Source organism: Halictus rubicundus, chromosome 12, assembly GCF_050948215.1.
Source record: "Halictus rubicundus isolate RS-2024b chromosome 12, iyHalRubi1_principal, whole genome shotgun sequence".
Lineage (NCBI taxonomy): Eukaryota > Metazoa > Arthropoda > Insecta > Hymenoptera > Halictidae > Halictus > Halictus rubicundus.
The window spans coordinates 591,965-615,350 of NC_135160.1; the positions used below are offsets into that span (position 1 = coordinate 591,965).

Here is a 23,386-nt window from a genome sequence, read left to right on the forward strand (position 1 = left end):
CGAATTAAACAAGAAAATTGCGGAAATCAAGAAGAAGATCCAGCTGTCAGGTAAAGCCGCGCACGAAACCACACTACCGAAAGTTATAAAGCTGTAATCAGTTTTCTTAATCATCGTTTAATATTCATATGTTTGCTTCGCCGCTGCACGAAGAGATTACACTGAGAAAAAGGAGAAAATTCACTGACATTTATTTTCCAAGCCAGTTCCTGATTACACGCGAAGATATATAAGAACACGTTTAACCGGAAAGACTAGAGTCCAGAAAGAAATGTTCGTGTCGCCTAAGTGGCTCCGTCGGAAAAAAAGAAAAGAAAATCTCCGCTGGTTTATCGATATGTTGCTATCAAAATGTAACTTATAAAACGGATATTCCAATAAGCATTTTTATTTTCGATTCCGAGCTCGGCAGGCAACAAGTCTTGGGTTACCAGCGAAGATTGAATACTTCCCATTTGAGAATGATTTCTAATACTTCCATCTGCATGTAAACTTGATTTATAAACTATATTCTGTAATATAGTAGGTTTTGAAAATATATTACATGTAAAGAAATGAACTAGATCGTTTATGAATAATTCTTCACTCGACGCAAGCGTCTCGCGAATTAAAATTCGGAATTGATATTCGAAACTCGTTTCGAGTAATATTAGAATATTCGAGAGAGCTGTTTTAACAATTATATTAGCATTTAATATTATTCGTATGGGTTAATAATAAATTATTTAGAATGTTAGATGTATAATATATTCCAAGCTAATGGAATGTATTGCAATTCAAATACTGTTAAGTAAATGCGAAAGACAAATTGGTCACTGAGGAGACATCGCGAACATCTAACACTGTCCTCATTCTTGGAGTCGCCTAAAAGGACAACCAGCAACCTGACATTAGTAAATTTCCTTAAGCGGTCTGGTCTTTTAAGGAAAATCGTGACGTCAATTTAAGTAATCTAGGTAATTCAGTTTTTTTCAAGGTGTTCATGCAAAATACGATGATCATGGTTATAAGGATCGCTCCATCGCAATCTCGAGTACAGTCACGACTTGTATTTATTTACTTGGTCTATTATTACGGAAAACATTTTTTCGTATTTCATAGCCTAATTGAGTCTTTTAGTGGCTAAACTAGCTAACTGCATTTTATGAAAGTTTAACGATTTTCATGTTTCCTACATTTATAAAGAATTCTCTACTTATTTAATAAATACCTAATTTCTCTTATGATAAGGTATCATAAAGTTCTAACATATTATCATAAATATTATTATAGACTACAGTCTCTTGCATGTCTCCTATTAAATACATTATTATATTCTACATACAATAAACTTTACATGTAGATTTTATCATCATTTGTTCGTGCATTCTGTTGCATGTACAACGCATTTTTAACAGAGGGACAAAGAAAAGCGAATTTCGAAGAGTACGAAACGAAGAAGCATGAATACGCGGAGAGAGTCGCAGCTCTCAAGCAGAGCATCAAGGAATTGTACGCGGAGTACGCGAAAACGAAAAACGTAATTGCAGAAACTCGAAAATTCGTCCGCCGCGAGAAATTAAAACGAACGCGATTACGTTTCAGAACGAGGGAAAATCGCAGGGGAAGGTTCACATGAGTCGCCAGTCCTCGGCCTATGGGAAAAAACGTAATTTAACCGAGACAATTGCTAAAGCGCAGGAGGACAATGTACGCTTAAGAAAGAATCACGATCTAATTAAGTATCAGTGCGAGAAGGTAAGTAGCCAGATATTAATCTCCCGATGGAGATTTCGCGCGACTGTGTAACACAATATTCCAACACGAATTGTATATATATATATATATATTCCTTAGCGACAGCAAAAACTAAGATCGCTGTTGGAAGAGTATGACCAATTAGTGAACGATAAAATGCAAAAATTGTTCAAGAGAAAGATGGATAACCCGTTGAGAAACGTGAGTGTTGAACAGCGAAAATAAGGTTGCCGCAACTGTTACGGCCGCTTAAGCTTCTGTGTACTTTTGTAGAAAATCGTCAAGTTAGAAGTGCACTTGGAGCACATTAGAATGAAACAAATAAAGGCGAACCTAACGCGAATGAAATATCGATCGATACGTTCCGGTTTGAAAGAAAAATCCGTGTCGTACGCTTCGTCGTTGAAAAGCTTGGAAGATGAAATAAGGGAGCAAGAAAACGAAGTGAAACGTCTACAGGCAAGGCATGATGTTGATCGCAGGACTATATTTGTGCCTCGCAAACATATGAAATCAACGTGAAACATACTTTTATGCGCAGGCAGTGAAGGAAGAAGCCATTAAGTTGAGGAACAACACGCAGGAGACGCTGATCAAAGAAGAGATCGAAGTAACCAACTGCAGTAAAGAGCGAAATGCCGTTCTCGAGGAATACAGGTTCGAATAAATATATCTTTCTTAAAATAAATAGCAAGAATGACGTACAAATAAACATTGATCAAATTGAAGTTTTTCCGAAATAAGATTACAAACAAAAAAGTTTCCTATTTTCCTTGCAAATTGCAATGTGCGAGGCTTTGAGTTTGCGTCGCGATTTTCGCTAGCTTTTGTACATGAAGCGTCCCCGTTGAACCAGGCAGCGTGTACTAGAACGAAAAACGGAACTCGAGCGGCTAGAAAAAATGATATTCCATTCACGTCTGCGAGATGATTTCGACACACGTGGGAAAAGCCGTGTGCAGACCGCAGAGGACATTACCAAGGACGAGGTGACACGGCTGGAGGTGGCGTTCGCTAAGCTCTGCAGCGCCACCGGAGTGTCCAGGTCCGAGGACGTTCTGAACCGGTTTCTGGGTCAGCGGGCGACCAAGGATAATCTACAGAAAATGCGGGTGACCACCGAGCAGGAGAAAATGACCTTAGAAAAGCAGAGGCAAGAGTTTATCGCCGAGATGGAGACCAAAAAATTCTCCGAAACGAAGAGTGCAGAGCAGTGAGTCATTCGTTCTACGTGTACCAAAGATGAATTCTATATTCCCCCGTATCTTGTACAATCTAATGCTTCAGGAACGCGGAAGAAATGGAAAAACTGAATTGTAGTATCGACGAGCAACGCGCGCGCCAATTAAAAGCGGAAGAGGAAACGAGAAGGGTCGAAGAACTGCTTCAAGAGATCAGCACCATGTTATGGAATTTATGCGACAAATTCCGGGTAAGACGTTACTTTCAAGCTTGATACTAATAAATTAGAATTTCTTAACTAATGTGTGCAACAATTCTTATACCTGCTGTTTAACATATAACTGTTTAAATATATAATAACTGTTTCTTCATAAATATAAAAAAAAAGCAATTGTCAGTGAGGCGTGCAATGAAATTATTATATGTATAAGCAGCTTTTGTCCCAACAGGAGTTTTCAATTAACATGGGATCATTCAATAAAGCGAAGAGATCACAGTTTATTAACACTTCTCAAGGCAAAGGAGTTCACAAAATCAAACCCCATCGGCTGGTGTCATGTTAAAATGGCCGATGGAAATACCGTGTAAATCCCTAATTAAATTAGAGAAGTTGTCTTCAATGGCGCCCACCATAATGGAGCCGCTTCGAGTTTTCGTACCGAGTATATTGTCTCAGGAGATTTAACACCCCTGACACGTATCCTATCCTCTGGTCATCCACCAATGAATTTCTTTCAGCAATCTCTGCCTGTAATTCTCACCTGTAGAAACCGTTGTCCTGCGCATTAACACCTTCCAGACCGATCGAAAGTAAATACTTCGGTGGCACGTTGAGGCGCAAGAATATCAGTTATTGATTCAATCGATCCCTAGAACCGTACGGACAACTCTAACTCGCTTTTCGTTTTTCTATTTCTTCTTTCACTTCACTGCTAGGTGTCTATAAACACTGCGAACAAGAAGAAATAAAGACTAAAAGAATTTGACGCTTAAAGATACGAGTTTGGAAATATCTCACAGAAGATATTTTACAGGACATACTTGAAACGTTACCCGAAGATCGAGAAGAAATTCAAGATCCATTGCAACTCGTAGAATTAATTAACGATAAGGTCAATACTGTAATTGAAACCTTGGGCGGCCCGGATAAGTATCTGGAAGTTTTAAACGAAATGTTGGTCGATAAGGTAAAGTTTAGAATTTGTTTAATGCATATGTAACTGCATATTTCGTTTGTAATATTTTGTATTGTTTGGTACTATTAAAATATGTTAAAGTTACATTTATCTAGGTAGAAACAGTATCAATCGCAACTACATCAGCAGAAGGGAAAGCAATACGTGCAAATGAAGGTCAACTTTTCTCAAGATTTCCATTATCGGCAATACCAGCCGCGGCTCCATCCGAGGATGAGGAAGACGTACCATCTAGGAGTATTCTAAAAAAACAAGCACAACAATTGGTGGACATTAAAAGTCGTAGAAAGGGATTTGCATTTAGAAGATGAATTTTTAGTGCCACTTTAAAACTTTCATCGACTAAATCATGCATGTTAACACATTCGCGACCGGTGGTTGTCGCATGAAACGCTTAGCAGAACGCCATAAGGGTCTGCTATATACATCTATATGAATTCAGCTAATAAATTTGAAATTACGTCGGACTACCTTCCCGGTCTCGAATGTATTAATAATTAACATACAATCATTTTAGGTTTCTAATTTAACTTAATTTTAAGTCATAATGTATGTTATATTTTGCGTGCCACATCAATACCAGTTAAAATTAATAAAGTAATGTAGCACTGTGGTGAAGTTTAAATATGTTAAATTAATCAGATTTTTATACACTCTAATATAGTTTCACATACTTAAAAGCAGTGTATTGTACTTAATATGGGACAAGTTATGGAATAAATTTAAAACTGATTCTATACATTCATATTCAGTAACTTACTCTATGCTAGTTTAACCATTTTCCAAAAAATTACACACAATTAGAATTATGATTTCGTGCGCAAACAAGAACCATTTATTTTTATAACAGATAAGTCAATAAAAAATCATCTTCAACGTTTATTGGTAACGCAATATCGAAATATTATTCCCTTCATTCAAATTCATACAAACCCATACAAAATAAGTTATGAAGATCACCATTTTGAAAATGGCATTTTCAAATCTGCAAGAGATAAATTTCGTCATCGAAGAGCTATCTGAAGTGAAAGTACCAAATTATAGTTGGCAACTTACTGAGATACGTGCTGCCATCTGTTGGCGATGCTCATAAATGTAATACGAAATGCAACTGTGCGTGAGCAGCTTCGCTTCTCTACGCGAGACGCTGAGCCGCGTCGATGTCGCTCGATTGGCGATAGCGATTGTTCGATTGGCGATTGCGTTTTTGCTTTTCGACGGAACGTTGTTTGGTGCTTGGTAACGGAACAGGAGCAGTCGCACAATAAAACCCGGACAGAGCGCATCGAACCTCTTACAATTTTCAGAAGTGGGATTGTAACCTTCGAGATTGTGAACTTCGAGACCCTCGGCATTGTGACCCTCGCAATTGTGATTTTTGCAATCGTGAACGATTAGTGTAAACGAAAGATACATTTATTGTGCGTGCTGGTGGAAGACGAAAGAATTGTACAGTTGATCGTTGGAAGAATAGTGCAGCAAGAATAGAAGAAAGTGCAAGTGTATATTTGCAGAAAGATTTCACAATGGATGTAAGTGATCCACATACTTTTAAACTCGCAACCCCGAAACAGATATTGCGAGAAATGAATTTGCCAACCAGTGGACGAAAGACAGAATTGATCAACAGATTGATGGAAGGTGACCCGTCAGGAAGGTGGATGGAAGCTGCTGGAAGCCTCCAAAACATTGACGAAGATGAAGAGCAAGACGAATGCAGTAACCTGACGAAACGAGAGAAGGAAATCTTAGAACGAGAGAAGGAAATCTTAGAACAGGAAGCAGAAATCGCAAGACGTGAAGCAAAACTATTGGAACGAGAACTGCAAGCAGCGAGAGAAGAAATAGCCAGAATGAGAATGTCAAATTTGAATGGAAATAATGACAATCAAGGTCCGCGGGAGAGAAACGCTGTCCGACAACTAAGCTTCAACCATATCTTCAATTTGTTGAATGATTTCGATGGAACGCATGAAACATTCAGAACCTGGGGGAATCAAGTGCAGCTGTTGAAGGATACATATAAGTTGACTGACGAGGAAACTAAGGTGATGATAAGTGAAAAAATTAAAGGAAAGGCATAACGCTGGTTTCATTCCGACACAGATCACTTAAAGCAGTCAGTTGAAGATCTCCTTGGAATGATGAGAAAGATGTATGACCGTGAAACAGATTGCTTGGTAAGAAGAAAGAAATTTGAAAACAGAGTTTGGAGGTATGATGAAAGCTTTACCGACTATTACCACGAAAAAAATAATTCTGGCAAACCGAGTGCCGATAAGTTCGACCGAAATAGTCAGCTATCTCATACGTGGAATTCCAAACGAGAATTTACGAAATCAAGTTCGTTTGCAAAAATTTGCAACGGACATGGAATTGTTGGAAGCAATGGAGGAGATATCACTCCCATCTGCGTTCAAGTCGGAGACAAGGAAGGATGGACGAATGCAGCATAGTACAAGTGGAAGAACCGAAGGGGTACCCAGCTATCGGATGCAGAAGCAGGAGGCCGAAGGACAACAGAACGTGTCGCGCTGTTATAATAGTGGTGAAATAGGCCACATTGCCACGAGTTGCACGAAGCCGAAGCGGGAGAAGGGAGCGTGTTATACATGCGGCAATATGGGGCATCAAGTAAGACAGTGTCCTAACAGAGAAAGGAAGGATAAGAAGCCCAGTGAACAGGTATCCAACGTGGTTGAGGAAATTCAGAAAGACGACGAGTTTCGACGAAAAATTAGGTATGAATTGAACGATAAAGATATTAGAGCGGCGTTTGAATTAGAGACACAAGTAGATTCCGGAAGTCCGATCAGCTTTGTTAAAGAATCATTGATACCTAGTATTGTAATCGAGAATGTACAAAACAATACACAAGCGTTTATGGGAATCAACGAATCTACACTCTGCACCACGAGAGAACCGTACCGCGTGAAAACCGATTTTCGTTCGTCGCTGCGCATCTTCGCCCTGATTGGTGGTATTCCCACTCCGTACGCTCCCTTCCCAATGCACAGCACATGCGCGCAGTGACGCCACGCCATACCGGGTGTTTACACAGTATGGTCACGATTTTCTATACCCTATATTTCCATGCTAATCCGTTTAATTACGGTACGCCGCGTATATGAAGTGGAGTGGGAGAAGTGAGGTTCGCAGCGCCTTCCGCCGCCAGTCAAGCTGCGCGAAACGGTACGGTTCTCTCGTAGTGCAGAGTGTGCGTTAGAAATTGTAGGCACAGTTCGAATGAATATTGTGATCGGTGCAATGAAAAGAAACGAAGTAATACTTTATGTAGTACCTGATAAAACAATGCGCTCTCAAGTAATTTTAGGTCGCGATCTAATGAAAGAACTTGGGTATAAATTAGTAGAACCGGAAGGAACAATTGCGTTGAATAGTGCGATGAGTGAAATAATGAATATTGATATAAGTAATTCTTGTGCAGGAGAGGAAATAATGGACAAACTATCCATTAATTCAATGATACCAGACTGTGTAAAGGTAACATTTAGAAAGATTTTTAAAACGGAATACTTATTAGCCGAACGTCCGCAAGAACCGAAAGTTAAAATAAAATTAACTATAAATTTGCTTCCACACTCCCCATTTCATTTCAATCCAAGAAGATTATCATTTAGCGAAAAAATACAGTTGCAAGACATAATTGACAAGTTAATGGCAAAAGGCATAATACGGGCTAGGGAATCGGAATATGCATCTCCAATAGTAATAGTTCGAAAGAAAAATGGTGAGGCTCGTTTATGTGTAGACTATAGAGTATTAAATAAATATATAATTCGCGATAACTATCCTTTACCGGTTATTGAAGATCATATTACGGCATTGTATGGAAAGAGATATTATTCGAAATTGGATTTAGAAGGTGGTTTTCACATCAGATTCAAGTACATGAGGACGCAATTAAATATACAGCATTCACTACACCTATAGGACAGTATGAATATTTAGGAATGCCATTTGGCTTAAAAACAGCAACTGCAAAATTTTCTCGATTTGTGAATGCAGTACTGGAGGAATTAATTAAAACAGGCCACGTGCTTGCGTACGTAGACGACTCCTTAATAGCAACGGACTCAATAGAAGATCACTTGAAAGTATTGAGTCGTGTATTTGAATTGCTGGTTCAAAACAAACTTGAATTACGGATTGATAAATATAACTTTTTGGCCACTGAGATAGAATATTTAGGATATCTCATTAAAGGAAATACCGTAAGACCCCTTGATAGTGGAATTGCTGCAGTCAGAGATTATCCGGTAACACAAAATCAGAAAGATGTACAAAGTTTTATTGGACTAACTTCGTATTTTCGTAAATTCATAGAAGGTTTTGCAATAATAGCAGCTCCCCTGTACAAACTGCTAAAGGAGGACAACAAATTTAATTTTGGTGAGGCAGAACTAAACGCATTCATGACCCTTAAAGCAAAATTGATAGAATCACCGGTATTAGCCATTTATAATCCAAATGATGAAACGGAATTACACACTGACGCTAGTACGCTAGGTTTTGGCGCAGTGTTGTTGCAACGTAAAACTGATAACAAATTTCATCCAGTATTTTATTTCTCTAAACGCACGACGGAAACAGAAAGCAAATACCATAGCTTTGAATTGGAAACTTTGGCTATCATACATGCCTTAAAAAGATTTAGAATTTATCTGTATGGAATAAAGTTCAAAATAGTGTAGGAATAAAACCGGCTGACTGGTCACGCAGATATTTATTGGCAATATAATTCACAATCACGACTTAAATTCTAAAACTTTACCGATTCGGCTATTATTTTCGACAAAAACCCGACTATACGCGACTTTCACCATCTATTTCAATCCTTAACTGACTCCGATGCCCGTCTGCCCGTTTTTATATAGCGTTCGTCTTATTTATTTTATTTGTTTACTTCCCGGGGCAACGGCCGCTTGTCCTAGCGTTTTTCGAGCGAACGTCAAAACATCGCATCCCTTGCGCTGTTTTTCCGTTCGCTCAGGTGACTCGCGCCGCGAAGGTTGCGGGGCAACGCCTGTTACCTTTAAACATTTGGCGGCTCTCGCGTCCCCGCCGCTCACCCTTCATCCATCCACACACACACACATCCATTCATTCATCTCACACTCGGCCATCCTGCACTGATACCCGCCCCGGGTATCGTATTACGTGCTGAACATACTGGCCCACTTTCTCATTCATTCGTCATTTGACTCGCGTTCGCCCGCGTTGCTATCTTCGCTGCTGCTATCCTCCTCGTGGGTCCACGGTTTCATCTGATCCGCCGCGGTGGATGTCTTGTGTGGCCCCTCATGGCTCCCAACCTTTTCCACAACGTACCGGTCATGTCGTAGCGCCCTCACCATGCGGTATGGCCCCAGAAATTTTGCTGCTAATTTTATCCCCGGGCCCTGTTGCGTTCTTTTTATGGCCACTAGACTGTCCTTCTGGTACTTCGTTGATTCCTTACGCCTTTTGTTGAAACCCTTTTTGTTCTTCTGGATTTTCGCAATTGCCTCTTTCGCTTTTGCTCTCGTTTCGCTTCGATTCTCTTCGAAACTGGCCGCCCATTCTTCTTCCAACATCTCCCGTACCTGTGGGTCCTCCTTTGCACGCATCCGTGTTCCGAAAAACAATTGGAATGGCGATGTGTTGATGCTCCGGTGCGGCGTCGCGTTGAAATATTTTTGCGCTGCTTCCAAATTTCGATACCATTCTCTGGGATTCGACGATGACAGCTTGGTGAGAAGCGGTATGAGTGTTCGATTTACTCGCTCGACTTGTCCATTTCCCCGCGGCACTCCCGTCGTGATGAGCGAGTGTTGCACTCCTTCTCTCGTGCAGTACTCTCGGAATTCGGCCGATGTAAATGCTGTTCCCCTGTCTGAGACGATGCGTCGGGGGTTCCCAAACGTGACCGCTTGTTATTCGAGCCGCCGTAGTACCTCGCCAGTGCTCGTTGATATCGTCGCGTAGAGCCAAACGAACTTAGTGAACGCATCGACTACGACTAGAATATGCCGATAACTTTTCTTCGTCGACAGCAACGGCACTAAATGATCGATATGATATGTATCTAATGGTACTTCGCCCTTATAGATCGGGTTGAGAAAACCGTCCTGCTTCCCTAATTTTCGTTCCGCAAGTATGCATTCGATACAGTTCGCAATAATCTTCTCTGTCTTTAATCTAATACCCGGAAACCAATACTCCCTTTTTAATAATTTTTCTGTTTTCGCCGCTGCGAAATGCCCATTCCCGTGCGCTTGTCGTATCACCTGTGCCCGCAACCCTTTCGGCACGACTAGCCGGGCTTCTCCGTCGACAACCTTAAAAAGCAACCCGCCCCTTACCACGTAGCCGTCTATCTTTCCTTCCTCGGTCCCTTCGTATACCCGGCGCGTTTCGTCGTCTTTCTGTTGCGCTCGCCTAATCTTAAATACAATTGCGCTATCCTCGCAAATCGCTAAACATACCGGCAGCGGATTTCTGCTTAACGCGTCTACATGCGGCATTGCTCTGCCCGGTCGGTGTTCAATCGCGTAATTGAACTCCTCCAGCAGTAGGGCCCATCTTGCTATGCGCACGCATAAGTCTCGCTTCCTCATCGTCAGCGCGAAAGATTTGCAGTCTGTGACTATCTTAAATTCGATGCCTACAAGATACGTTCTAAATTTTTTGAGACCCTTTACGACTGCGAGCACCTCTAGCTCGTAGCTGGAATACTTTTCCTCCGCCGGTGTTGTCTTCCCGCTCGCGAAATATACCGGGTGCATTTCACCGTCGTCGTCGCAGAGTCGCCCCGAAACCGTACATTGATGCGTCCGTATGTAGTTCGGTCCGTGCTTCTGTTCTATACAATTTTAGCACCGGTGACTCGCATAATTTTAATTTAAGTTCTTAAGGTCTCCTTGGTCCCGAACTCAAATTTGACTCCGTCCCGTAATAAATTGCTCAATGGCCTTGCGATGAACGCGTACCCTTTTATAAATTTCCGGAAATACCCGGTTAACCCCAGAAAACTTTGAACCTGTTTGGTCGTCGTTGGTTTCGGGAATTTAGCGACAGCGTGCGATTTTCGCTCGGACGGTCGAATCTCGCCATTCTCGACTATGTGCCCTAAAAATTCTACTCTGCTCTGTAATAACGCGCACTTCTTCCAATTTATGTCGAGGCCCGCCTCTCTCGCCGTTACAAGTACCTGCGCTAGTTTTTCCGTACCGGACTCGAGGTCGACTGCTGGTACGATTAAGTCGTCCACATACGATAATACTATTCTTTCGCTGATTAGTTTTCTAAATACGGCATCGATAAACCTCGCGAAAACGGCAGGTGAATTGCAAAGACCGAAAGGTACACGCAAAAATTCGTACTGCCCGTCGGGTACAACGGACAACGTGAATTTACGGCTGTCTTCACTCACCGGTACGTGAAAAGATCCATTTTTCAAATCAAGCGTGCTGAAAATACGCGCGCCCTGCAACGCGTCGAGTTGCTCTTCCACTATCGGTAGCGGATATCTATCTTTCACAATCTTTTCATTCAATTTTCGGTAATCTACGCACAGCCGTTTTGAACCGTCTTTTTTGTTTACTAATACAATCGGACTCGCGTACTCTGACAACGACGGCTGTACAATGCCTTTCTGCATCCATTCCTCGATTTGCTTATTTACCAGCGTTCTCTCCGTCGGCGCTAGCCGTCGCGCTCTTTGATACACCGGCTGTTCGTCCTTTAAAACTATACGCATTTTAACATTCGTTTCGCGCGTCTTTTCGGGAACGTAGTTCGCGATCATCCACTCGACTTTGTCCTTCACCGCGGCATCACTAATATGCGATATATCCACCCCGTCGACACCCTCTATACATTCAATGCGGCATATATCCGGAATATCTCTGTCGGCAGTGCGTTCTTCCCGGCTTCCCGCTATTCGCACGACCCCTTTGTTAATTGCGACGTCTACTCTGCTTAAGAAATCTGCCCCTATAAGTAGATCGTATTTTAACAATGTATCCGGCACGACGTGCGCCGTGATCGGATACCAGCCCCCGTCGATCGCGATGTCTGACCTGAAACTACCCCGCGTCTTTATATTTCCGGACCCGATTCCCCGGAAAGCTATCCCGCCATTCTGCAATCTCGGTGCGCCGATTTTGTCGTGGCATGCGGCTCTCATGAGCGTCAAGTCGCTACCCGTATCGATGAGAGCTGTCAATTTGTGTCCGTTTATTCTCAGCGATTTGCAGGCCATCTGTCCGGAAATCTGTGCTACCAGGTTCTCGTTCCCTGCCGTCCCTCCACTGCTCTGTTGTGGGCACATCGGCGCGATGTGTCCATGCTCTCCACATTGGTAACATCGCAGACCGCGATCCCTGGCTGGGCAATTTCGGCTCAGGTGTCCCATTTCACCGCAGTTGTAGCAGTTCCCAGCATCTCTTCTCGGGGCCCTCCAGTCTCCCTGCCGGTGCTCCTCCGTCCTTGTCGGTGGGCTCACCCTCGAACGGTCTCCCTCCGTCCTCGGCGGCGGATTCGCTCTCCACCGATCTCCTCGGAAACTGCTTCTCTGGCTCGGCTGTGGAAGCGCAAGCTTCTCGAAAGCTCGCAGCATGGCCTCCGGGTTGCTGAAGCAGTACATGATCGCCTGGTTCCTTAACGTTTGATCCGGAATGCCATCCATTCCGATAAGCTCGTAGGAGTCATTGATCGGCACCCTGTTCGCCTTGATCATCTTATCGTGGTAATAGTCCACGAATGACTCGTCCCTTTTCCACGTCCGCTCCTACAGTTGTCTCAGTGCTTCACTTCTGCTCGGACGAAAAAAAAACATTTTCCTATATTCGACCAGCAGTGTGTCGAACGGCATCTCCACGAACTCGGCGCGTGACTGCAACCATTCCTGTGCCTTCCCTCGTAGTCTCATTCCCATGAGTATTTTTGCCTCGTCGTCTGATAGGTCGTACGTATTTTTTAATACCCTTAGCTGCCGTGACCAGATCGGGAAATCTTCGGACTTTCCGTCAAAATATCCTAAAAGCTCTGCAACAGATTTCACACTCACGTGCACTCTTCTTGTCTGCGGCCACGACCGCTCATCCGCTACGTCGCTTCCCCGTCCCGGTTCCTGCGCCTGTGCGCGCTCGCTCTTCAGGTTTTCCAGTTCCTGAGCCATTCTTCCTACCACCCGTAGCAGATGCTCCATTCCTCCGACCAGTCTGCTTAATTCGCTGCTGTTCCTCGCGTCTCTCTCAGCGTCTTCTTCGCAGTCAAACCCCAGAAACGGCGTGTGATTCTGCATCAACCCAACCTCAGGCGGCACTTTCATCCACTGCCCCGACGGATCGTGTTCGTTTAACCGTGCTATCAATTCTACTTTTGTGCCCGCCGTCGATAACTCGCGACTCTCCAGCAACTCTTTCAGCCTTTGAATTGTAAAATCCGTTGGCTTACTTGCCATGTCTTCTGCGTACCTTTCCCGACTTTATTTGACTGAAATCTGGTTTCAGGTTGGACGAGCCCCAAATTATGTAGGAATAAAGCCGGCTGACTGGTCACGCAGATATTTATTGGCAATATAATTCACAATCACGACTTAAATTCTAAAACTTTACCGATTCGGCTATTATTTTCGACAAAAACCCGACTATACGACTTTCACCATCTATTTCAATCGTTAACTGACTCCGATGCCCGTCTGCCCGTTTTTATATAGCGTTCGTCTTATTTATTTTATTTGTTTACCTCCCGGGGCAACGGCCGCTTGTCCTAGCGTTTTTCGAGCGAACGTCAAAATATCGCATCTGTTGTATGTAGAAACTCCTACTTCGAAGCGATCGTGCACGCTCCGTGGTTTCGCCTTTCTTGGAATGAATAATACTCTTTCGGTGGCGTGGTGTTTATTGACTGGTTGCTATGCAGTTGTACAGAGATTTGTTTTTTGTTAATTCGCAATGTGTCCGTCTAGAAGGCTCTAAAGTAACTAATTTCCGCACGGACCTCCCCACTTCATGACCAGGTCTTGGTTCATCTGTTTATGACGTAGCGTCGATGACGTCGAGCCATCGGCTACGTGCATACACTCGAAGGAACGCATGTTTCCTCGGGTCATAGACTACGCTACGCTGTGATGACGCCTCAGAGTGAGCCGAATCTTGTTTAGTCGTATTTTGTCCGTATTTGATCGGGTTGTGTATTGATAGGCGTTACAGGCGGAACTCGTTCTTCACCTGACGCCGATTCGTATAAAGTGTGCACACTGTAGGTGGAACGTGATCTTCACCTTATTGTTTATATAGATGTTTGTATAAGCTAGGTGGAACATGATCTTCACCATATGCTTGTTCGCATGAATATATGTTGTAGGCGGGACGCGGTCTTCGCCTTGTTTGGCTGTTAGGCCCGTTCGAATCGTTTTAGAATTTGTTGTCGTCTCACTCTGAGGTGTCGCGACGCGACAGCATCCCTTGCGCTGTTTTTCCGTTCGCTCAGGTGACTCGCGCCGCGAAGGTTGCGGGGCAACGCCTGTTACCTTTAAACATTTGGCGGCTCTCGCGTCCCCGCCGCTCACCCTTCATCCATCCACACACACACATCCATTCATTCATCTCACAATAGTAACCGATTGCAATGCGTTAAAATTAACATTAGAAAAAAAGACATGTAAATCCTAAGATTGAAAGATGGGCTATGGAACTATTAGCATACGATTATGAAACGGAACACAGACTAGGCGTACGAATGAAGCATGTAGACGCGTTTAGTAGGACACAAAGTGTGCTTGTTGTTGAAGCGAATTCGTTAGAAACTAATCTTGCGTTGAGCCAAGGAAAAGACAGTGTGATAAAAGAATTACAGAGTAAGTTACAGTCATCGGAAGATAAATTGTATGAAATGCGCGGTGGGATTGTGTATCGTAAAGTAAAAGACAAACTACGTTTTTATGTACCAACTGAAATGGAAAATCAAATTATGCACAAATACCATGACGAGTTTGGTCACATCGGCGTGGAAAAAACCTGTAATTTGATATCGCAGAACTACTTCATACCGCAATTAAATCAGAAAGTGGAAGAATATATTAGTAATTGTTTAACATGTATCGCATATTCACCGAAAACAGGTAAAGGTGAAGGCAGACTTCACAGTATACCAAAGGGAGAACAACCATTTGTACAGTTACACATAGATCATTATGGACCGATAGATAAAAAGCGTTTGTCGAAACAATATGTTTTGCTCGCCGTGGATGGATTCACAAAATTTGTAAAATTATATCCGGTTAAAAACACAACCAGTAAAGAAGCAATTGTTTGTTTAAGCCAATACTTTTGTAATTACAGTAGATCACGCGTAATTATTTCAGACAGAGGAACATGTTTTACTTCGGCAGAATTTAAGGACTTTTTGAAAGACAATAATATAGAACATATTCTAGTAGCGACAGCAACACCCAAAGCGAACGGGCAGGTGGAACGAATTAATCGAACCCTAGGTCCGATGCTAGGAAAGCTGACGGATAGTGAGAAAGACAAATGTTGGTATAAAGTTATTAGTGACGTTGAATATGCAATAAATAATACTATCAATAAGAGCTCAGGTCAGACACCAAGTAAACTGTTATTCGGCGTAAAACAAAAAGGAAAAATAATCAATGGAATTGCGGAATATTTAGAATCGGATGTAAATATAGAAATGCGTGATCTTGAGATGGATAGAACTAAAGCGACACAGAATATAGAACGTTCCCAGGAGTATAATAAAGATTATTTTGATAAACACCATAAAGAACCACACAAATTTCAGGAAGGTAGTTATGTCATGATCAGAAATTTTGAGAATAAGCCAGGAGCACCAAAGAAATTAATTCCATATATGAAAGGTCCGTATAAAGTTGTGAAAGTATTGCGTAACGATAGATATGTAATTAGATCTCTGGATGAGTATGATGACACAGTTAGACCGTATGAAGGAACGTGGAGTGCTGAAAATATGCGGCCCTGGCGTGAAATGTGAACTTGAAAGAGAGCGAGAATGCATGTGTGAATATTGTATTGAGTATGTATAAACATTTGTGTGTATGTGCGATCGCTTTGTATATACCGTGAGAGGCGCGATCTAAGGGAATGCGAGTTCGGGGACCGAACTATGTCAGGATGGCCGAACTGTAATACGAGATGCAAGTGTGCGTGAGCGGCTTCGCTTCTCTACGCGAGACGCTGAGCCGCGTCGATGTCGCTCGATTGGCGATAGCGATTGTTCGATTGGCGATTGCGTTTTTGCTTTTCGACGGAACGTTGTTTGGTGCTTGGTAACGGAACAGGAGCAGTCGCACAATAAAACCCGGACAGAGCGCATCGAACCTCTTACATAAATATACCTAAATCAAATCACAGACAAGGTATAGGCCACAGACTTGAGATCCGTACAGATACTGCACCTCATGGGCTTTTCCGTCAAGGCCTCGGGAAGCTCTAAGAGCCCCCGTGCTATTTGGTATAGAAGTAGGCCAACCACCGAATGTATTTTTTGTCTCACATCTGTAGGCCACTTCCACTGCATCGCATGATAATTTTCAGTATTCATAATTCCAAGTCTTCTTCCTCGCCAAGCAGGTCTAGACGTCCGCGAAAATCTTGTTTTTCTTAATGTCAGTAAAACTTTGACAACATAATTAAAAACTATTTTCAAATTTATTTTCTCAAAATTATCATGCGACGCAGTGGAATAGACGTACAGGGCATACCACTGACAAAAAAACGCATTGACAATAGAATTTACCTCATGAGTGATGTGGAAATCTATTGATACGAGAATCGCCCTAATGTGCTATGCGCATTCACATGGTAAGGGCCAGAGTTGGGCAAAAATTTATTTTAAAATTTCGAATACAAATAAATGAAATCTATCTTTTATTCGAACTCGTTTCTCTCGGATACATATTCAACACAGTTTATCCGTCGGATACTTTTCACGATTTTCATTTGTCGTCCGTGGGTCATCCGAATCGCGAAGCAACGGCTATGCGTATTCGACGCCTCTAGCGGCGAGAATTTATTTCAGAGAATTTATTCGAAGATACAGCTGATGAGTTGGAAAGTATCTTTGATTTTTATTCGATAGTTTTTGGCAGCGCCCCCATGTATTCGACGGTCAATTTCGGCAGATACTCGCAACTCAGAATATATCTTTGATTTTCGACGTACGATTTTTGCGTGGCCTTGAGATTTATTCGGATGCTCGATGTAGGGAAGATGATTTATTCGATTTTTTATTCGAGACGAGCATGAGGAATAAATGAAAATCAAATGTATCTTTTATTCGAAATTGTATTCGAAGTTCGGATAAAAGACCGAGCGACGTTGCCAAGTCATAATACTTACGTTGTAATATGCAAGTACGTACTATGGTATAGTGACTCCCATTAATATTCAAACACTATTTATTAATTAAACGATTGTTTAAACCAATGAATTTGTATTATTTAAACGAATGTTTAAACACATACATGTTCATTATTTAAACGATTGTTTAAGCAAATAGATTTGTATTATTTAAACAGATGTTTAAACAGATTGAATTTTTCTAAAAGTGCTTTTATGTATGTACTCTGATCTAAGGTTATTTTGCAGTCAATTCTTTCAACTTTAATTCCTAAGAAATGTCTAATCTCATTCAAATCTGTCATACTAAATTTTTGCATCAAATAATTTTTAAAATTAGTCATTGTTTCTTTATTTCCAGTAGCAATCACAAGATCATCCACACATATAACACAACATATATATTTTCGGATACATGTCCTCTATCCAGAAAATATATACAACGATCTACTGATGAACTTCGGAATCCTTTCTCAACAAGATTTTTCTCAAAAACTTCAAATCAGCATCTTGCTGCTTGTTTCAAACCATATATTGCTTTATTCAATTTACATACTTCATTGCTTTTACTTTTGACTCCTTCAGGAACTTTCATATATATTTGTTCCTTTAATATACCGTTAAGAAAGGCGGTCTTTACATCCATATGATGTATCAATAAATTAAATTGATTTGCGAAAGCAATTATAAACCTAAAGTCAGTTAAATATTCCTGACTAAAACCACGCGCAACCAGTCGTGCCTTATATTTTGTTGGATTTCCGTGTTCATCATGTTTAATCGTAAATATCCACTTACAGTCTACTATATTAGTATTATTCGGTCTTTCTACTAATTCCCATGTTTTGTTTACTGCATGTGAATTTAATTCATAATCGATAGCTTGTTCCCATAGAACCCTATCTTCTCTTAATTTTATTTCTATAAACGAACTGGGAATTTTTCCGGCGAACGATTGTGTATATGTACATAAGAAGATCGTCTTGTATATTACTTTCGTCGTAAGAAATATTAGGTTGATTCTTGATTCTATCACTCCTCCTAAGATTCTGTTTTTCTGGCATTTCTACTTTATCATTTTTAGATAATGACTTTTCGTGCGTATCTGTTTCTTTTACAGATTCATTAGGTTCATCTCCTAATTTCTTTTCAGGGATTGTACTCGACTTTGATATATCTGATTTATCTGATGATTATAATGATTAATGAGGCTTTTCATTAAATTTTACTGATTTTGACCTTATGTCGGATGCATCAGTTTCATTTCCGGGACCAGCATTATCCCTTTCTATCCTCATTTCCGGACGAGTTTTTAAATAATTGACTTCATCAATTATCACATCCCTGGCTACTATAAATTTACCAGTTCTCACGTCCCATACTTTATAACCGTTTGGTTCGTAACCAACTAGAATACCTTTCGTTGATTTCTCATCGAACTTAGTTTTTCTAAATTTGCTATGAACGTACACGGTAGACCCGAACATCTTTAAATATTTAACTTTGGGCTTTTTACCATGCCACAATTCAAATGGTGTTTTATCTACCTTTAACGCTCTAGTTGGTGTTCGATTAATTAAAAACGTAGCAGTAAGAAATGCCTCGCCCCAAAATACTTTATTCAAATCAGCACCACTTATCATTGTGCGTGCTTTTTCAGTTATTGTTCTAACCATTCGTTCTGAAACACCGTTCAATTGAGGGGTTCGTGGAACTGTTAAATGGTAACTAATACCTTTTTGCACGAAATAGTCCTTCATCTCATTTGATGTTACACAATAATGAGTGAATTCATCTACAAATATTACATAATAATTTTTATCATCAATCGTGGGCGGAGTGATAGGCCCACAAACATCAGAGTGGACAATAAACAGTGGTCGTTTTACACGACTTTTATCTTTTACTTTTTCAAATGGCAATCGTGCTTGTTTTCCTTTTATACAAGCTTCACATAAATCATCATTGGGTGCAATTTGATTGAGATATTCTATATCATCGACCATTTGTTTATTCTTTAACTCTAAGAATTTTGATCTTCCTATGTGTCCCAAACGCTTATGCCATAATTCATAATTATTATCATTTACATTATTTATATGTATGTCTTTCTTACCCTCTGTTGAACAGTCTTGAATTCAATGGCAATTAAATTGCTTAAGGGCTTACCGGTCATGATGGTCTTTCCGTTCTTTAAAACGGTCGCACCATTTTCGTCGAACACTATTTTCATACCGGCCTGCTGCATCCTTCGCACAGACAAAAGATTGTGCGGTACGTCCGGGCAGAATAGCACGTTCTCCAAGGTCCCCGGGACTCCGACGTAGCTGATCAGGTTAACACTTCCCTTTTTCGTTGCATTTATATGTGCGTCATTCTTAGCCACCGAAATTTTTATGGGTGGATTTAGATCTTCATAATCGGTGAATATATCATCCTGTTTGATTATATGGTCCGACGCTCCTGAGTCCAGAAGGAAAGTTATCTTGTTCGTTGTTTGTATCGTGTTTCGTCCTGCCATAAATACAAACCCAGAGCCGCTTGCCTGAGCTGCTGCCGGCTCATTCATTTCTACGTTTACGGTTTGTGCAGACTTATTATTTTCATTATTGTATTTGAGGCTCTTTTGATAATAGTAACAGTCCTTTATCTTGTGACCTTTTCGTCCACAATGATGGCATTTTGTTTGATTGTCTGTTCTTCCTACTTTGTAGGATTGATTTCTCTTTTGTTTAAATGCTGTTTTAAACTTCATCTGATTATTCGTAGTAAATCTTTTCTGATTTGTCAATAAAACTTTAGCGCTTGTGTTCGCACTTTCGGTTTTCAATTTTATCTCGTGGTCCAGTAACCGCGTTTTTACAAAATTCAGGGTGAGGTTGTCTTCTGACAATGTTTCAATTGCCGTAATTACTCCATTGTATGAGTCAGGCAGTGTTAATAGCATGTGAGCTACTTTGTCTGCTTCCTCCATTTTTGCACCTGCTCCACACAATTCTGTAATTAAATCATCAAAGATGATAAAATGTTTAACTAAAGGCATGTCGAAGGCATCCTGATTTGAGTGTTAGCAATTTCTTTCTTATGGCTGACTGTGACGCCATACTTTTCCTTTCGAAGACTGCATCTAGCATTTGTATCATTTCTTTAGCAGTACTGCACGTACTCGCTAATCCGAGGAAAGAGTCCGATAAATATTCCACGATTATACTTTTCGCTCTTTTCTCCGTTGAAGGGCTGAATGTTTCTTTTTCCACTTAAGAATTCCAGTTTTCAATAAAGTTCCTCTTAGTATATAATAAAAGTTATAGTTCAACAGTACACAGTCTATTCACTATTATTACTTAAACGATTGTTTAAACAAACAAATTTTTATTACTTAAACAATTTACGTCACCTTTTGCAATGAGTAAAAGTCTTTATAATAAAAGGAAATGTCATTGGGTTTCACCAACGGTACTCTGCTGGATATTAAGGTATTAAGACAATTTTATAAAGAACTCTTTACATTATGTATAGATACATGTACATAGGCATTGCATGTAATGAATGCATTTTTCTGCCTACGGTTCTGAATTACCGACTCTGTAAAAAATGCAGAAATTTAGAATCAAAGACATCGATGATTTAAATTATCTGGAACAGTACTAAATAAATAACAAGTTAACCATTGAAACAATGAATTAAAAAATTATTACTGAAAATATATATTTATGACGACAATTATCAGTGGATAGGCATAATTTTTTAATGAAGTTTACTGCAAATTTCATCCTGACATCTCTTACGGTTCAACATTTATTGTAAAATGTCACGAAATTTCTCGACCCAGCAAAGTGTCCGGCCGTCCAAGGCTGTGTATCGCGATGCAGCATTCGCTTCAGATAATTTTAATTTCGTTAATTTTAAAATGTTCATCTTTTTAAAAAACAGGTCTGTAAAGAGGACACTTGGGGCTATATCCTCATTTTTTTGCAAATTTTTAAAAAGTTCTCTTCTATGAAAAGATTGCATTTGTTGAAAACAACGCACACCTTCGGCCAAAAAGAAAGTAACACATGTTTCGTTCTTCTACTCTCGGAATCATTCGGCAGGGATCGACGTCTGTCGTTGCACACATATGCATATGTATATCGTCGTCTGTGATTGCACATATATATGCATATATTTGTAGCCGCTTCGACTGCGGCGAACGTAGATAGAAAAGGACAGGATGCAAACACGGCCGCGTGGCCGAAGGCGCAAGAAAAAAAGGCAGCACAACCCGATGATATTATTATTCGATTTGTACCGTGTTTGGGCTTATTTTGTTCAGGAAAACATTTTCAATCGGTAGGTAATGATATCATTATGGTAACGTTAATAAGAAATAATATTAGATATAGTTGGTAAACGCCAATACGCTACTGGTTACAATGTTGCCTCTGATACTGAATCACGACCATATGGAGCGTCGCGTCATGTGCCGCCTGGAGACAACAATGTAAGCGTTTCACCATCACTTATTAATAACAATAAAATGTGTGTTACAATTCATAATTCTGCCATGGGAACATTATTAATCGATTGCAAATAGTTTGCTGATGAAAACAAGTCTAAACACGTCACAAATCTGATAAGTTAGACGGTGCCAGTATTGAAACGTTTCCTTCGAAGTTTATCAACGAATTTTATTTCACTAGCTGACCGTTCCATTTCGATAGAGTCCGCTGCCGTACCAGAGCATGTTCTACAGAGTCGGTAATTCAGAACCGTAGACAGAAAAATGCAATAGCATGCAATGCCTACATACGTACGTGTACCTGTACATAATACATAATCTAAAGAGTTCTTTATAAAATTGTCTTAATAACTTAACATCCAGAAAAGTACCAATGGTGAAACCCAATGACATTTCCTTTTCTTATAAAGAGTTTTACTCACTGCAAAACGTGACGTAAATTGTTTAATGTTAAAGGAGGTTAGGATCGTGGTTGAAATTAACTGTACGCTGGGCTTTTATTGCACACACTTAGAATAGTTTTATTATGGAAAATAGTGTCTAGATAATGCGGTTATGTGTCGGGAGACCGCGTGACTCGAGATCGACGGGGAGAGCCAATCGATGCCGGCAGAACCCGAATGGCGAATGCAGCGCCAGCAGCGTCGGGAATCGCAACTACGCCGGCAAATGTCTTATACCGATCTAACATTTAAGTAATAAAAATGTGTTTGTTTAAACAATATTTTAAGTAATAAAAATGTACTGGTTTAAACATTTGTTTCAATAATACAAATGTACTGGTTCAAACATTTGTTTTAATAATAAAAATTTATTTGTTTAAACAATCGTTTGAATAATAAAAATTTATTTGTGTAAACTAGCGTTTAACTAGTAAAAATGTACTGGTGCAAACATTTGTTTCAATAAAAATTGATTTGTTTAAACAATTGTTTAAATAATAAAAATTTATTTGTGTAAACTAGCGTTTAACTAGCAAAAATGTACTGGTGCAAACATTTGTTTCAATAAAAATTTATTTGTTTAAACAATTGTTTAAATAATAAAACTTTATTTGTGTAAACAAGCGTTTAAAGTTTAAACGATAAAAAGTGTTCGATTATTAATGGTAGTCACTGTACCGTGGTACGTATTTACGTATTATGGCTTGGCAACGTCGGATAAAAAAGTCGGCCATCCGAACTTCGAATACAATTTCGAATAAAAGATACATTTCATTTTCATCTCTGCCAAATACTCGTCCCGAATAAATCCTCAAATAAATCGTCTGGCCAAATCGAGTTTCGAATATCGAATAAAAGTTACGAATAAATTTCGCCGCGACATCTGCCTTCGAATACATTCTGAAATTTATTTTTATTCGACGCCTAAAATCGTTC

The 23,386-nt window shown here is 40.3% G+C and overlaps 1 protein-coding gene and 1 long non-coding RNA gene across 2 annotated transcripts in view; both read left to right on the forward strand.

Annotated features, from left to right (window-relative positions):
- LOC143360071 (uncharacterized) overlaps positions 1-23,386 on the forward strand; it is a 180,608-nt gene that overhangs the window by 128,696 nt on the left and 28,526 nt on the right. The gene's annotated exons all lie outside the window — the stretch shown is intronic.
- On the forward strand, positions 1,332-4,723 carry LOC143359539 (outer dynein arm-docking complex subunit 3-like). Its single transcript, XM_076797523.1, has 9 exons — positions 1,332-1,519; positions 1,585-1,737; positions 1,837-1,938; positions 2,011-2,196; positions 2,279-2,394; positions 2,594-2,950; positions 3,025-3,169; positions 3,954-4,106; positions 4,211-4,723. The coding sequence occupies exons 1-9, from the start codon at positions 1,376-1,378 to the stop codon at positions 4,424-4,426; spliced, it is 1,572 nt and encodes a 523-aa protein (XP_076653638.1). The 5' UTR covers positions 1,332-1,375; the 3' UTR covers positions 4,427-4,723.